The sequence below is a fragment of the Petaurus breviceps genome, unplaced genomic scaffold, assembly GCF_028583685.1.
Source record: "Petaurus breviceps papuanus isolate PSGF00001 unplaced genomic scaffold, PetGlider_PUasm1.0 90919, whole genome shotgun sequence".
Lineage (NCBI taxonomy): Eukaryota > Metazoa > Chordata > Mammalia > Diprotodontia > Petauridae > Petaurus > Petaurus breviceps.
In genome coordinates this window covers 22,809,430-22,826,464 of record NW_027187378.1, presented here as the reverse complement: position 1 = coordinate 22,826,464, position 17,035 = coordinate 22,809,430, and the positions used below count along the sequence as shown (strand labels likewise).

Below are 17,035 nucleotides of genomic sequence, written 5' to 3'. Positions count from 1 at the left end.
GGTGGATACCCTATCCACAGCCTTTCTAGGCCCCTTTATCCAGTATAATTCATACTGATATTCTCCTATAAATCTACTTAATTCAGTGAGCATTCATTAAATGCCTACTGTGTTTTTGCCACTTTTTAACACTGATGGTGCAAAGAGAAAAACAAAATAATCCCTACGCAAAGGAGCTATTTTAGAAGCCTTTCCCAGGTCTTGTACCTGCTGATGCTATTTTAGGCCACTATTCCAATGTTATAGTTCACCAGTAATCATGTATTTTCCCCATATTTTGGATATTACCATTACTTATATTAGTAATTATAATAAGCCTTAGCATGCCTGAACATAATGATAAAAATAGATTTTGAATGTTATACATGAAACTTTGAAATAAGACAGCTATGTTTCTACATGAAACTTAAAAATTCCTGAGAAAATATGTTCATTTTCTCCTAATGTTTCTTATAATCATGATAGCTAGCATAGGGCTCTAAAGTTTGCGAAACACTTTATATATGTCACTGTCACTTTTTCTCCTAATATTTTCAAGTATAATTATATAGTAGTGTACCTTAGACAGTCATGGTCTTTCTGAAATAGGAATTGTGTAAAAGTATTTTTAACTTTTGCTCTTTCGGTCCCTGAAGTTTGAGAAATTAAAACTGACAATTGGTAGCCAGTATTCTAACCTAGATACAACAGGTAGTGTATGTTAGACTTTCTGGGATTCTGGCTATTAATGTTAGGGATCTTCAGACTTGGGAGAAGATGTCATTATCTTTTTTTTACATGATTTTAAATGTGAGAAAGGAGCCTTAGAGACCAGTTAGTTCAACTCCCTCATTTTACAGTGAGGAAACTGAAGCCCAGAATGTTTAAGGATCTTGCTGGCAGTTCCATAGGTACTAAATGGCAGTAGGAGTTTGACCCCAGGTTCTGACTCCAGAGCCTGTATTTTTAGTCAGTATTTATTTTGGATGTTCCATAAAGGGGATTGAAAGGAAAGGTAACAGTGATCTTCTTTAGAAACTGTATAACATGTAAATCAGTGCCAACATGACATTCTGTCTGGATCATTCTATGACTGTACTTGGCAATACTTTATCTTAAGATTTGAGTACTTTGCAGTGATGTGAACTAATATTTCCTTATTTTCTCTTTTTATAAGTGAGCTATGTGGATCATGACAAAAGCAGCAAAAACCAGGGATCCTGAATTTTTTGCCTAAACTCATTATGTTAAAACATTTCTCTTGTGTTGTAACATTAAAAAAAAATCTATGCTATATGAGAAGAGCATTCTGTCTTGTGTGCTCTTCTCATATAGCATAGAGTTAGGGGTATGTTGGTGGGGTGTGTTGGTGACTCACATTTGGGTTCTTGCCCATTTTTTGACTGCTACATAGCTTTTAATGAATGAATGAATAAATTTACTTGATATAAATGTCAGTGACAGCTTAATGAAAGGTCTAACTTCCCTCTTTTCTGTCCTTTGAAAAATGCCTTTGCTCTTGTACCCAGTGTGTATGGTATTTTGTACGACCGAATGAATGCTTATCAACTACTTTAAATTATGTAGACAAAACATAAAATTATATTGTTTTCATTGAGTCCACAATTTACAATTGGCAAAGACTATATGCTTTCTATACCTAAGCACCAATACTGTGATCTTATTCTATATCAGTTCTCTTATACTTAAATTCTATTTAGTTATCAAAACTCAAACCATTTAAAAAAAAATAAAGGAATGGTATTTGGAATAGGGAATACTAAGTTGGTTTCTCAGTTCTGGTCCTAGCCTTATTTGTTATTTGTCTGAGCAAATGATTCTAAGTTTCTGAGCCTGAGTTGTTACACTCTAGATATGAAATGAGGGTAATACTACAAAATGGTACTATTGTAAATCTCTAATAAAATATATATAAATGAAAGGATATTAAAATCTGTAGAATGGATTTTGAATGTATCATTATTATTACTTACAGAACTTTAAAATAGAATGGCCATTTATTTCAATGAACAGATCTACATGAAACTTAAAAACTCCCAGGAAACTGCCTATTTCTTTACCAGTATTATAGTGATACTTAAAATATTTTAATATTTTTCAAATGTAATTATAAATGATATAATACACCTTGGACAGTCATGGTCTTTCTAAAAATGAGAGACCTGTGAGAATGTTAACTTCTGTTATTTCAAACCTGAGTTTTAAAATATTAAAACAGATAATCCAGGGCAGCTAGGTGGCACAGTGAGTGAATAAAGCTCCAGCCTTAAGAGTCAGGACCTGAGTTCAAATTCGGCCTCAGACACTTAACACTTACTAGCTGTGTGACCATGGGCAAGTCACTTAAACCCCATTGCCCTGCCTTTCCCCCTCCAAAAAGACAAAAACAAACAAAAAAAACCCCAGATAACCCATAGCCCTTCTCTGTGAACCTAAATTATATAATAGATAGTGACATTAATTTTTCTTTCTGGGACCCTGGTCATTAATGTTAGGTGTCTTAAGGCAAGATGGTATGTTAGCATTCTTTTTTATTTTTGTATCTTTTTTTATACATATCTTAGGAAATATCAAACTTCTTTTTTTGTTCTGATACAGCTTCCATGAGGCAGGCTCAATCAATACCTGCAGATATGCGGCCAGAAATTTGGATTGCACAAGAATTGCGACGTATTGGAGATGAGTTTAATGCTTATTATCCAAGAAGGGTAACTTAAATTTTCTTTATTCTTTTTGCCTAATGGCCTTGTTTCTTAAATATACACGCTTTTATTTCTTTATTTCCTCCTATGTATGAGTTCTATCCCTGAATTTAAATTAACAAAATATTTTAAATTCATTTGTAGATAACAAGTTTTATTTTTATGAACAATACTTTTAAAGTATTATTCAAGAAATTTACATGAGAAGTTTTGGGGTTTTTTTTTGTTTTTGTTGTTGGGTTTGGGGTTTTTTTAATGTAACTTTTGAGGTTTTAGAATAATTTAGATCAAAATTAAGAGAATTTAAACTTATAGTTTTAGTCAATTGAAATGATTGACTACAAATAAAATTTTAAAACTTTAAATATACAGCCTTAGCCACTTTAACAATATAGCCTTAGCTGTTAGATTTGTATAATTATTTTTATATAGGTAAGATATGAAAATGTAAGATAAGCATTTTTAGAAATTTAGAAATACTACTTCTGTTAACACTAGTTTGATTGAAAATGAACTAGCCCAGTGACTTTATTGATTTTCTGTGATGTGATTTTCTTAAGTATTATTAATTTTCATAGTGCTTTTGCCATTGATGAGAATACCTATGATTTTACTTAAAATATGGAATTTCATTTTAAAAAATTATAGGCATTTAACTTAGGGTCAACTTTGTGGGTTAAAGCTGTCAATATATATTTGAATTTTTTGTTGATTTCATTTTTAATCTTATTTGTAAGGATTGTGTTGCTGTGAATAATGGTTGTGTCCTGTTTAATGATCTATAGAATCAAATGGATAGAGTTGGGAGAAACTTTTGATTAGGGTTCATCAGGTTCCTGTTTAGATGAAAAAACTTGGGCCTTAGAGAGATCATGTGACTTACTACCCAAGGTCACATGACTGCTTAGTGTTAGAGGGGAAACTTTAACCAGATTCCTAATCTAGAATATGTATTCTTTCATCGTAGTACTTTTAGTCAGCCTTTTTTCCTAAAGAAAAAATTTATGTAGTATGAAGCAGGCAGGTATTTTCTGTAGTGTTATCTAAGGAAAAATACATAGACTTTATAAAACCTATCCATATGATTCTTCTTATTTTTCTGTCATTTCTATCCTTTACTATGTTAAGATCTTAATTGGATTTCTTATATGTTACTAATTTTTTTAGATAGCTTTCTCTTAAGAATCATTTCACTTAGTATTTAGTATGGCCCAATAGTTACATTTTAAACATTTGAATGTTTTTGGTTGTAAATAATTGTCATGGAGAAGATGTGTATACTGGTTGATATTTTATTTTCAAGTTTCAGTTTTTCTGTTTATTCACATTTTATTATGAGTTTTTATTGTCAATTCTTTTTCAGACTAATAGGAAAAGCTTTCTTTTACTTATTGTTACACTTTATAATTTGTTTTCTCATATAGGCTCCTCCATGATAGATTTTTTTTACCCTATTTATGTGAGGTCTAAATTATTTGAGGGATTTGTACAGATTGGTTCTTAAATCTTTTTTGTGCTATGGACAATTTTAGGGTGGGTATCAAGCCAATGACTCTTCTCTGAGTAGTGTTTTTAAATGTATACAATAAAATACAAAGCATTATGAAGAAATTCAAATATATTGAAATAGTTATCAAAATACTTTAAAAAGTCAAGCTTTTAATAAAAAACCCTTAGATAAGAAATAAAACATCTTTAATGTACTTAATCTCTAGGGTTAGGAGCTTGTCTTTGATGATATTCTTAGATAACAAGGCCTGACAGAGAAAAGCAGAGGCAGACTTCACTCTTAGACAAAGACTTTTCTTCAGTTTGGATCTATAGTTGAATAATTTTGTTGGATAGTTTAAAATTTTTGCTTTAGGAATTAGTGTACTGCGTGTTCCTTGACTTTTTGCCCTGAAAATATTGCAGCATAGGGTATCTCATTTATTAAAGGATCTTAGAACTGTTTAGGAAGTACCAGAACAATACCATTGGAACCAGTTGGAAAAGGAGCATAATAGGGCTGTATATTACTTTATTTATTTAACTTATATGCGCAGTACATTATGCTAAATGCCAGGCTAGACAAATCAAAAGCCAAAGTTAAGGTCACCAGGAGAAATATCAACAATCTCAGATGTACAGACAATGCCATTTTGATGGCAGAAGTGGCCATTAAAGTGGCAGAAAGTGAAGAATTGCCTCTTAATGAGGGTGAAAGAGGAGAGTGTAAAAGCTGGCTTGAAGCTTAACATCAAAAACTTAAGATCTTGGCAACTGGACCCATCACTTCCTGGCAAATAGAGGAAGAAGAAAAGGAAGCAGTGTCAAGTTTTATGTTCTTGGGCTCAGAGATCACTGCAGGCGGCTTCTACAACCATGAAATCAAAAGATGCTTCCTCCTTAGAAACAAAGCTATGGCAAATCTGGACTGCATGCTGAAAAGCAGATATCATATTCCTAACAAAGGTCCGTATAATCAAAGCTATGGTTTTTGCAATACCAATGTATGGCTGTGAGAGTTAGACTACAAGGAAAGCTGAGTGCCTCAGAATCAGTGTTTTCACATTGTGGTGCTAGAGAAGACTTTTGAGAGTCCTTTGGACAGCAAATTCAATTCAGTCAATACTTAAAGAAATTAATTCAGATTATTCACTGGAATGGCAGATACTGAAGCTGAAGCTTAAATACTTGGCCACATAATAAGAACCCTGATGTTTGGGAAGATCGGAAGCAAAAGGAAAAGAGGAAGGCAGAAGATGAGATGGATAGCATCATGGAAACAATAAACAGGAACTTGGGCAGACTTTGGGAGATAGTAGAGTATGATAGAAGAGTCTGGAATGCAGAGGTCTAGGGGGTTACTCGGAGTCCTACAGTACTGAACAATAACAAATTATAAAGTAATTTAAACCTCAAATAGTAATCATGTTTAAATCAAATGTGGTTTTTTTATACCAAAGACCTGTCATACACATCTCCCAGAAATTGTCACACTAGTTTATGGAATCGAACAATTTCAGTAACCAAAAGGAGCAGATATGAGTAAAATTGCCTTATCAAAGATCATTCTTTTTGACTTATTCTACATTCCAGCTAAATTGTCCTTTTTACTGTTTCTCATTAAGTATATTTTTCTAATGGCTTGGCTGTCCCCTATACCTGAAATGTACTCCCCCTTCTCCATCTCTTAGCATACATAGTTTCCCTTGAGTCTCAGGTACACTGCCACTTCTTCTACGTGACACTTTTCCTCATCTCACTACCTCCTAGTGCCCTCTCTGTCTTCTCAAGATTTCACTTTTGTTTTTGAATCGCTCAGGCCTGGTTAATAGTAAGCATTTAATAAATGTTTGTTGATTGATCATTTAGGATGTAACCATAACATTTAAGTATTTTTCTGTTGGTTTAAAAGACCTCCCATTCTAATGGGAATGAAGAAGAAAATTTAATGTTTTGTGATATGAACATTAAATGAAAAATATCCATAATAATGTAAAATTTCATATATTGCATAAGAGCTAGGAGATTTTTTAAAAGATTAATTTAATTAGATCCTTTTTTAAGACTCCAAAAGGACCTTGGTGAAGGTCATTTAGGTGCTTGTTAGTTTGTCAGAGATCATATACTCCAACTTGGAGTAGGATTGGGGAGAGGCAGGATTCAGGAGGAATAATTAGGAGGCTATTAAGGAAGTTCAAGAGAGAGGAGATGAGAACCAAAATTAAAGTGATCTGGTGGCCCAGAGAGTCGAAAAAAGGAGATGACATACCCATTAAATGTAGAGGTGGCATTAACAAGAATTGGCAACTTAATGGGAAATTAAGAAAACTTCCCTTCCTGAGCCTCGGTGAGTTAGGACCAGAGACAAGGTTGTACAGACAATCGACTTAGAATCATACACCAGGTCCTGAGTGCCCTTTCTTTGGCTCTCTTGGAATAGCATGTCTTACCTTCTCTTCTCTTGGACTGTAACTATATTATTCTTGAATTAACTTATTAGTAATAGTATTAATGTGTACATAGTAGTCTAGAACTAATTTTTAACTCTTATATTTGATTCTCTTAACATATGCTACATCTGGGTATACCCAAATGTGGGCCCAGATTTGTGCATTGGTGTGTGTTTAAATGGCTGATTGGGCACTCAGCTAAATGCAGCTGTGTTTATTCAAACCAAATATGAATTCTCACTTCAGACCTAGTGCAGGTGGTACACCTGCACTGTTACTCATCCAGATATATGTCCATATGCACATTCAAATATGTAATCATTTCAGAAACATAAATGCATACGTTTGATGGACAGTTCCAGTCTTTTTTGGGTTTTACTTCTTAGGGAGGAAATGAGCATATATCTGAGATGAGGCTTAGCATACAAAATAAATTTTCTTACAGCATCGTTAGAATGCTAGCTAACTGAACCCCAGAACAAAGTGACTTTGGGGTTGTGGTTAATTTACATTCCATTTTCGGTGAGCATTTATCTGAGGTTGAGGTCTCTCAGAACAGTGTGTTCTTGCCCCAAGACTAAATTTCATCTAATTTTGCCTGAGAGAGGAAATTAAGGCAAAGCATGGTTTCACAGGATTCCTTCAAATAGTGAAACTTGCCTGGTAAATTAGAAAGTTCCTTTTACATACATTTCATTATATGTAGTTTTCAGGAATATAGTTTATCTTTAATAAAACAAAATATACCTTAATATACAAACTAATGGCACTCAAACTGTATCTGCTTTTGGATTAGACAGGGACCATTTTATCCTTTTGAATATTCACCTTTCCTTACCTATGTTAGGCACTTAATTTGTGTTTATTTTTTGTTCGTCATTGTTGTGCTATGACTATTTTAATTCTGCTCTTGAAATGAGCTTATAAATGGCATTAGGATTACTTGAAATAATTTTACAAGGCTAAAATTAGTAGTGTATTCTCTGTGTTAACAGCAATATCTTTGTAGTATGGTATTTAGGCATTTGTGACAATCCTATTAATAAGTACATTAGCTATAAATATTACATGATATATAATTAGTTTTAAATGGGTAATTTGTTAATATATAGTCCCCAAATGGGTAATATGTGGTAATTAAATTTTTAATGCCAAAAAAATGTTTCCACTACAGAATGTCATTGCCACCGTGTGGAAGTTTTCAATTGACAAATGCATCAAAGTCTTATGAAAAATTCCGGAAAGGAAGGCAGAACATCTGGGATACTGTGCAAATTAGAAGACTAGCAAATGAAACAACTAAGAAAAACATCAAACAATTCAGCACTGTTGCTAAAGAGTGGTTATTTAAAAATTTTAAATATTATATAGAAAATAGCCATAACTTGTTTAAATGTTTATAATTTATCTTATACAGCTTTTGAATAATAGTTTTTGAGCCAATTTATAAACTTTAAAATTTATTAAAAAAAATATAAGAATGGAGAAGCCCAAGTAGTAAATATGTATTTGATATGGGAATTTTTTACAGGCTGGAAAACTGTCATACTGACAGATGAAGGGGTACATTTGGGGCTCCATTTCTTGATCTGTCAAAAAGTATTGGGCTAGATCTTTAAGATCTCTTTTAGCTCAAAAAAAAATGCTATTAAAAGTCTAGGATTATTACAGTTCAAATGGTGTTGGTAATGATATGTTAAATTTATATGGCACCTTATGGTTAAAAAATATTTTGCATTTATTTTATTTATCCTCCCATGAAGAATAAAATATTATTCTTGTTTTAGAGATGAGGAAACTAAGGCTCAGTGATTTAATTATTATCTAAGGTAGAGATGGGGAACCCGTGGACCTGGAGGGCCACATGTGGCTTTCTAGGTCCTTGGGTGTGACCTTTTGATTGAGTCCAAATTTTACAGAACAGTTTTTTTATTGAAGGGATTTGTTCTTTGAAGTTTGGATTCAGTTAAAGGGCCACATTTGAGAGAACCTAGAGGGCCACATCTGGCCTCAAGGTTGCAAGTTTCCCACCTCTGGTAAGTTATAACAACTAAGACTTGAATCCAGGGCTTCAAATTCATTTTTCTTTTCATTATTTACACCATGCTGTCCCACAGAAAAGTAAACCATTAAAGCAGCAGTAGATGAAGCCACGGCGGGGAGAGATAGCAGTCTCATTAGTAATCCTCAGACCTCATAGTGGCTGACAGTGTGGGACTCTTGACTTTAACAAACCCTTAACCAGAGCTGTTACTCAGTAACCAAACTGATTCAAATTTCATTTTGTGTCCCTTTCTAAACTAGAAGTTCAGTTGAGCTAAGAAATGGCCTAAAAGGCAAGGAGAAGAAACTGAGAACATGGATAATCAACTTCTTAATAACTGAATTCAAGTTGGGTGTTTGTTTTCTAGACAAGTCAAGTTTTTCCACAGGTGGTGCTATTTCCTGCCATTTGGTGGTGGTGGTGGTGGTGGTGGTGGTGGTGGTGGTGGTGGTGGTGGTGGTGGTGGTGGTGGTGGTGGTAACTTGCCTTCTAAGGCAGGGAAATAGCTGTCATTCCACTGGACGTGATGCTACAGAGCAGCTTCTTTTTAGCAGTTTTCTGAATTTAAAGAAATCATTAGAGACCTATCTCGATCTGAATGAGGCTTGCTTAGATGAAAGAGGTAAAATTACGCAGGAGGGATTTGACTTTTGTAACTTGAAAATTGGCCTTTAAGAAATCCTTCTGAGGTAGATGTTGCAATTCCAGCTTCTAAACTGGAATTGCAACATCTACCTCAGAAGGATTTCTTAAAGACCAATTCCAGCTTAGAAGTATTTCTACTTTAAGTAACCCCCAAGGATTTGAATCCTTAACTTCATAATTATGGATACATGTCACTCTTTGAGGCCAGTGTGTTACCTTTAATGACTGAGCACTTCCATGTTATTTTCAGACAATTATAAATTGAGCACATTTCCTTGATACTACTGAAATAATTGGTTAAACGTTCTTGATGCCGAAGCTGGTTCTTGCTCTCAAGCTTCTATCAAGCTTGCTTCTGAGGCTTCCATCAGGGGAATGCTGAAACAAGCAAGCTGGATGGTTTCCATGTATCCTTATGCTAAGAGAGTGCTGGACTAGTGATTTTAGCTACCAAATGTCATTAGGAGCAGCAAGATACCCTGAATTCTTGGCAAGATGCCCAATAAAAATTTAGTCTCAGGGACTGCTAGGTGGTACAGTGAATAGAACACCGGCCTCGGAGTCAGGAGGACCTGAGTTCAAATCTGGCCTCAGACACTTAAAACAAAAACTAGCCGTGTGACCTTGGGCAAGTTACTTAACCCCAATTGCCCCCCAAAAAGCTAAAAAAAAATTGTCTCAAAACCTAACACCATACACACAACACAATGTAAAAGGCATTGGTAATTAGGAAATTGTGATTCTCTGATATGGAAAGCCATAAGTTATGAGAATGGATATTAAAAATGTGCAGTCACTATTTTGTTTCTCCTCAGATATCTGCTCCGCATACCTCTCCCTGCCAGTGTCTCTACTGACTTAGAGATCTTTCCTGTTAAAACTTCTTAGAGTGTTATTCTTGGGTTCAAGCCCACACACTGAATATTGTGGCAGCTGGCACATTTGGGAGACTGATGGACCAAGTATTCAGCTATACTAGGTGAAAACAATGATACAGCAAATATTTATTGCTCTATCAATTGATGGGAAGGGGAAAAAAACAAACCTAAAATAGTCATCTGAATTATATCACATACTACTTGAACTGCAAGAAGAAATGCATGAGTTTGGAAAATAGTTGAAGTCCTAGCAAGGAGGCATTGTATAGTAGTACTAGTAGGATATTTCAGTAGTCCAGACATCCTCAGATGCCGAATCTTGTCCTTTCTACCTCCATAACACATCTTGCATCCATCCCCTAGTATTTACCCACAGAGCCACTAACATGGTTCTAGCCTTCATCATCTCTCACTTGGACTGTTGTAGTAGCCTCCTCACTGGTCTCCCTGCTTTGACTTTACCTTCTCCAATTAATCCTTCACACATCTACCAATTTTTTAAATTTTTCTTTGCTTTTTGGAGGGGGGAAGGTAGGGTAGTTGGGGCTGACTTGCCCAAGGTCACATGGCTAGTTTTTGTGTTAAGTGTCTGAGGCTGGATTTGAACTCGGGTCCTCCTGACTCCAAGGCCGGTGCTCTCTTCACTGTACCACCTAGCCACCCCTGTCAATTTTCTTAAAGCATAAGCCTGGCCATGCTACATCAGTAACTCTAGTGACTGGTTCCTTGTTACATCTAAGATCAAATGTTAATTACTTTGGCATTTAAAACTCTTTACAACCTGACTTCAGTCTACTTTTGTAGCCTTATTGTACATGATACCCTTACATACTCCTCTGTGATCCAACCTTAACTGGCCTCAAATACTCTTTATTTCCTTGGAACAAGGGAAGGGAACAAGTGTATAGAGTGCCACCTATATTCCAGGCACTGTGTTAAGTGCTTTACAAATATCTTATTTGATTCTCCTACAGTCCTCAGCCAGATAGACTTTAAAGTATTTGAAGGCAGGGATCAGCATCATCTATGCCTTTCCATTTGCTGACCTTTACACCTGACTAGCACATACTGGACACTTAATGTCCATTGATTGTTAATGATTTTTTTATTTTCCCTCATGATCCATTGAGCATAAGTCATTTCTGACCTTAGGGAGTTTGTATTGCAGGGTAATCTGCAAATTTGAGGAACCCCACAGTGGAGACCCTGATCTGACTGGGAGACCATAGACTTATCTGGGAGTAGGGCAGTGACACTAGAGTTGAGCCTGCAAGGCAAAAGTTTAGGGACACTTTGTGCCCAGGGCCATAATCTGTCCAAAAGCAGGGTGGGAGGAGGAAGAACCCTAAATTCAGAAAATAGCAGTTTGACCAAACTTGGCCCTAATAACATTTCACGAAGGGGGATCTCGTAAAGTAAGTCTAGAAAGTGTAGATTGGAGCTAAATTTTTATGGGCTTTTAGTATCAAGGGGAGGATAAAGAGCAGCTAAAAAAGATTCTTGAGCAAGGATGTGACATAGACCTGTGTTTTTAGGAAGATGATCGTGGCAGCTGTGTTTCCAAAAAATAGGTCAGAAAGAAGAGAGACTGGGATGATGGAAACCAATTAGGAGGTTACTACTTTCCCCCAGAAAGTTGAACCTATAAGGAATCTGATTCTCCTCACCAACAGGGAATTGATTATTGGAGTAGGAATGAAAATCTTTTGATTATTCCATCTTGGATTTTATGGTAGAGAAGGAAAAGAAAGCTGAGTGCGCTTGGAATGCACCCTAGATTTTGGTAAATAAAATTTCAGAGTTTAAAGAAAAGATAGGAAAGGTTACCCTAAAATTCTGCAGGGAAGTCATTGTGATGGAATGTGATTATTATGTGATAAGGCAAAAAGTCAGATAGCCATACTTCAATGATGAAAAAAGGAAAAGGGGAAGTTGTCTGAAGAGACCAATATTTATATACAGTGAGACTATTCAACCAACTTAGATTTTCAAAAAACACATACATATAGAACATGGAAGCAAGGACAAATAACAGGGAAAGAGGACGGCATGACACAGACCTAGAAAAGTAGTGTTAAAAAAAAAACTCAGAATAAGCCAAAGCTTATTTGGAATGCATGCCCAAGACCACAATGAGGTTTTTTTTTTTGTTTTGTTTTGTTTTGCTTTTTTGGGGGGGGTGGGGAGGTCAGGGCAATTGGGGTTAAGTGACTTGTACAAGGTCACATAGCTAATAAGTGTTAAGTGTCTGAGGTCAGATTAGAACACGGGCCTCTTGACTCCAGGGTTGGTGCTCTGTTCACTGTGCCACCTAGCCACTCCAACAAGGTATTTCTTAATTTTTAAACTATATTGGGGGGAAGGGGTCTCAGAGAAAGCATATAGGACTGATACTCAATTTTAATAACAGATAACAAAAGCTAGACCTTAAATTGTATTTTGCTTCTATTTCCTCTGTCAAGGAGAACAGATAAGTACAGTAGTTGTCATGGATAGCTGGATTCAGAGCCAAGACAAGCTGGAGACTTGAATCTCTGATGTATCCTAGCCATGTGAGCCAGGGCAAGGTATCTCTTTGACTATGAGTTGCAGAATAAGTACCAGCTTGCACTGGTAGAGGAAGTTTCCAATACCTACAAAATCACAGGTCTAGTACCTGCTCTGGGGCAAATGGATTGGAAAGAACATAGAACAAAAGTGGTTTTCCTAACTTCCTACTTGGCTTCAATTCCTCTCTTTCTGGCCTTGATTTTTTTTCAAGTCACCTGACCCAGACAACTATATCCTAGGGTAATTTAGTTCAACAAACGTTTATTAAGCACTTACAATGTGCAAGACACTGCTAGAATCTACTGGGAGGATACCACAGTACGCAGATCAGTAAATATGAAGTGTGTATACAAGAAGTAAAAAGCATTAATAACTAGAATAAATCAAAAAAGACCTCCTAACATAGGTAACCCCTGAACAATGATCATAGTGTACAGATAGGGATGAATTGTATTCAAGACATAAAGGGACAGTTTAGGAAGAGACCTGAAGGCAGGAGATGGAAGTGCAGGTTATAAGAAGCCAGGCAGAGAGTCTTAAAGGATCTGTAGGATTTTCATGGCCTGGCCAAGAAAAGTTGCTATCTTTGTCAGAGTATGCTTTGACTCAATGCTGATAAAAATCAGACATCATTGAAGTATGGCTGACTTTTTGCCTTATCACAAAATAAGCTAAGTTATATAAGGGTAGGAACTGTTTTAGTTAATATTTTTATCTCCTTCAGTACCTTGTGTAGTTCTCCATGCACAAATATTTAATCACTTTTGGAGAAGCATTTATTTTTTAAAACCACTCAACCTATTGTGAATCATTGCCAACTTTTTTAGAGGATAATATTAACACTATCAAAAAGGTAACATTATCAAAGAGTATCCCATCTTTTTAAGAGCATTCTCTAGAGATGAAATAGTAGAACTGATTTTGTCTTACCATAACTTTGTATATGTATAGTCAAACCTCGAAGAAGAGTTTAAGTGTGAGGGGATCTTTCCAAGTATCCCCGAGTATCCATAATAAAGATGTAGAAAGAGGAGCCAAAAAGAGTATAGAATTTCCTCCCGAAAGCCTGATGCTCTCCTAAATTACAGTAAAAAATGTAGTGTGCAGAGTAAGGGAGGTGACGGTTTTCCGTACTCTATTCTGAAAAAAAGCACATCTAGAGTCCTGGGCACAACAGGGTTGTTTTAAGAAGAACATAGATAAGCAGAAGTATGTCCAGAAGAAGGACGTGAAGATGATGAGGTGGGACTGAGTCCCCTAGGGATCAGTTGGCAGGCCAGCGAATATTGAGCTGGTTTCTAGAAAGAACTAGTAGGGAGGATGGCTTACACCACTGTTGACAATCTTTAAAAGTCTAGAGAATGAGGTGAAAGGTTGCTGGCAAAGGGAGACCAAAGAGTATGTTTTCGAATTTTGTCAAATTTCTAGGACATAATATTAAAACAATTGGTTAGCGAATGTCCATAAAAAGAAGCAGAGATCACTATGAGCCAACATGGTTTTGTTAGAACATTCCATGGTTCTGGTAAGCTTTTTTATCATTGATTTGGGTAAAAACAGACAGCATGTTTTATCAAAGCTGTGCTTAAGTAAAAGGTTGGAGGAATATTTGATATGTCGGATGACAAAATAAGGATCCAATAGGCCCTAGAACATTAGCCCAAAACTAATATTTTCTTGGATTGTAATAAGGGAACCGTAGTGCATGGGTCTAGGAAGGTGGTAGATTTCCTGCATTCTGCCCAAATTATGCAGCATCTAGAATGTTATATTTCATTTAGGCTACCACCTTTTAGAAAACATGTCTAGCAGCAAAACAACTTGGGTAGGGATGAATAAAAGCTGTCTTCAAGTATCTTATGGCTATCAAGTGTAAGAAAGATTAGATTTTTCTAGTTTGGCTCCAAAAAACAGAACTAAGAATAATGAGGAGACATTGCAGGGATATGTAAAGAAATTTTTGCTAAAAGTAGATATGTGCAAAATGGTAATGAGCTTCCTCGGGAGATTTCTTAATCATTGGAGGCCTTTACACAGAGGCCAAATAATGACTTGCTAGAGATTCCTAGAGGGTTATTTTTCATATACAAGTTGGATTAAATGGTCTCTGATGTCTCTTCCAACTCAGATCCTTTGACATAAAACAAGTAGTATCACCATTTTACAGATGAAGAGACTGAGGTGCAGAAAGATCACAGGGTTCTAGTTCTAGAGCTTTTAATTTTTACCTTCACAAGTCTGGTTATTAACCTAATTTTATTGTCAAACCAAGTTACTTCTAGATCTAAAATTTCTGTTTAGCTTCTTTTTCCATGTTATGTGAGTCTAGTTTTCTTAGGCATTTGTTCAGAGTTGTATGTGTACTTGATTCAGTGACCAAAAGCAACAGTTTTGTATGTGAGAATGCTTTAATGTATGTACTTTGAACAGCTTTGAGAGAAAAGTTTATTTCCATAAAAGCTATGCAAAATCCATAGTTGCAAAATCCATAGTTGAATGCTCTGACTGTCCCCATTGTTACCATAATCGGTTTATAAAGAGCAGCTCAGTATGTCAAGGCCTATTTTGTTGCCTAAGCAGTTGCTTCCCTGGATTGAGCTTTAGAACACTGTTTTGGTGGTGGCTATATTGCGCAGTGAATAGAGCACCGGCCCTGGACTCAGGAGGACCTGAATTCAAATTTGGCCTCAGACACTTAACACAAAACTAGCTTTGTGACCTTGGGCAAGTCACTTAACCCCAATTGCCCTACTTCCCCCCCCCCCAAAAAAAAAAGCAAAAAAAAAAAACCAAAAACCAACATTGTTTTGGTTATTTGGGCAAAAATTAGTATAGTGTAGTTAAATTCCTGATACTTGATTGACTGTCAGTAACTAAAGAAAACTAAATTTGAAAATGAAATATAGAGTGAGGAATATTAGAATTAATAACTTTGCCTGTAAATATACTGAGTTAGTTACTGACTTTTAGCAGTGGCCACTGTGGTAGTTTCTGGAACAGTTATAACACTAGTAATGTTTAATATTAATATCACATTGCTTAGGGAGCATTGTAGTAGGACAACGGCAAATTCAACTCTCCTTCATACCTTTTATTTATGATTTCCATGATCCTGCTTTACACCCAACAAATCCTTCTTACTACTGCTATTTATTGATGGCTGCCTTCCAGTTACAATATCCAAGTAAATATAGCAGGAGCCAATTAACCCTATTCTGGGGAGTTTCCCTTAACTTATCACAATGGAACTGTGGATAAGGGGGTGGGGGTGGAGTGGAGTGCTGTGATTTAGTCACCTCTGAGTTTACAAAGAGATGTATTTCTAATTTTTAAGCAGCAAATCCCCTAAAGAATTTCCCTCCTTGTGAAAGCTTTTCAGAATGTAATGCTTTACTTGTTCAGAGAGACACAGAAAAGTAACTTGATGGCATTTAGAGTTTAGATTTTGGGGCTTCTTTTAAGCCATTTTGACCAATACCTGTCTGCTCCAGTTAGCTGAAATAGCACCAGATTTAATTTGTTACTAGTCAAGCATCCATCTACCATCTACAGTTTTGTTATGAAGTGTTGGCATAAGTCCCTCTTGGGGAAGTTGGCTCCTGTGGTCAAACAATTTCAGTGTAGAGATTATTTCATTAGAATATGAAAAACTAACTTGTAGTAGGGATTTATGCTCTTGGTCTTTTTCTCCATCTGGCAATATCTGCTCACATCAACTTCATTGATGTTCCTTCAACTGACTTGAATTATGTAGAAAGTACCCAAGTTCCTAAAGATAAAAGACATGTTGATCCAAGTATTAACTATGCTCCTCTTAGGGAGGCAGCCAAATACAATGGAAAGAGCACTGGATTTGGGTTTGAATTTTGACTCTGCTAGTTATTACTTCTGTTACTTTGGGCAAGTCACTTCATCTTTCTGAGGCCTCATTTATTCCTTTGTAAAATGAAGAGGTTGTCTATATGGCATTGAGGGTCTCTACCAGCTCTTATTCTGCAATCAATAAACTCAAATAGAGTTCCTTACAATAAGGGTGGCTAGTATTACTTCTGTAAAGAATTGAAGGACAGCCCAGAGACTAGCCTGTGAACCACTAAATCAGTCAATCCCAAAACATTTATTGGGGTCCTCCTAAATTCAAGGTACTCTGCTAGATCAGAGTTTATTACAGAGAGGTTGGGGAGAGGACAGATGTATTAAAAAGATAGCTATTACTATAAGGGGCAAATAGTACTATTGGCAGTAAATGAGTTAGGGGGCAAGAGGAATGAATGATTG

The 17,035-nt window shown here is 35.9% G+C and overlaps 1 protein-coding gene across 1 annotated transcript in view; it reads left to right on the top strand.

Annotated features, from left to right (window-relative positions):
- BCL2L11 (BCL2 like 11) overlaps window positions 1-17,035 on the top strand; it is a 48,057-nt gene that overhangs the window by 25,384 nt on the left and 5,638 nt on the right. Inside the window, 1 exon segment of the mRNA XM_069075566.1 lies at window positions 2,599-2,708. Within this exon segment, the coding sequence (XP_068931667.1) occupies window positions 2,599-2,708 (110 nt within the window).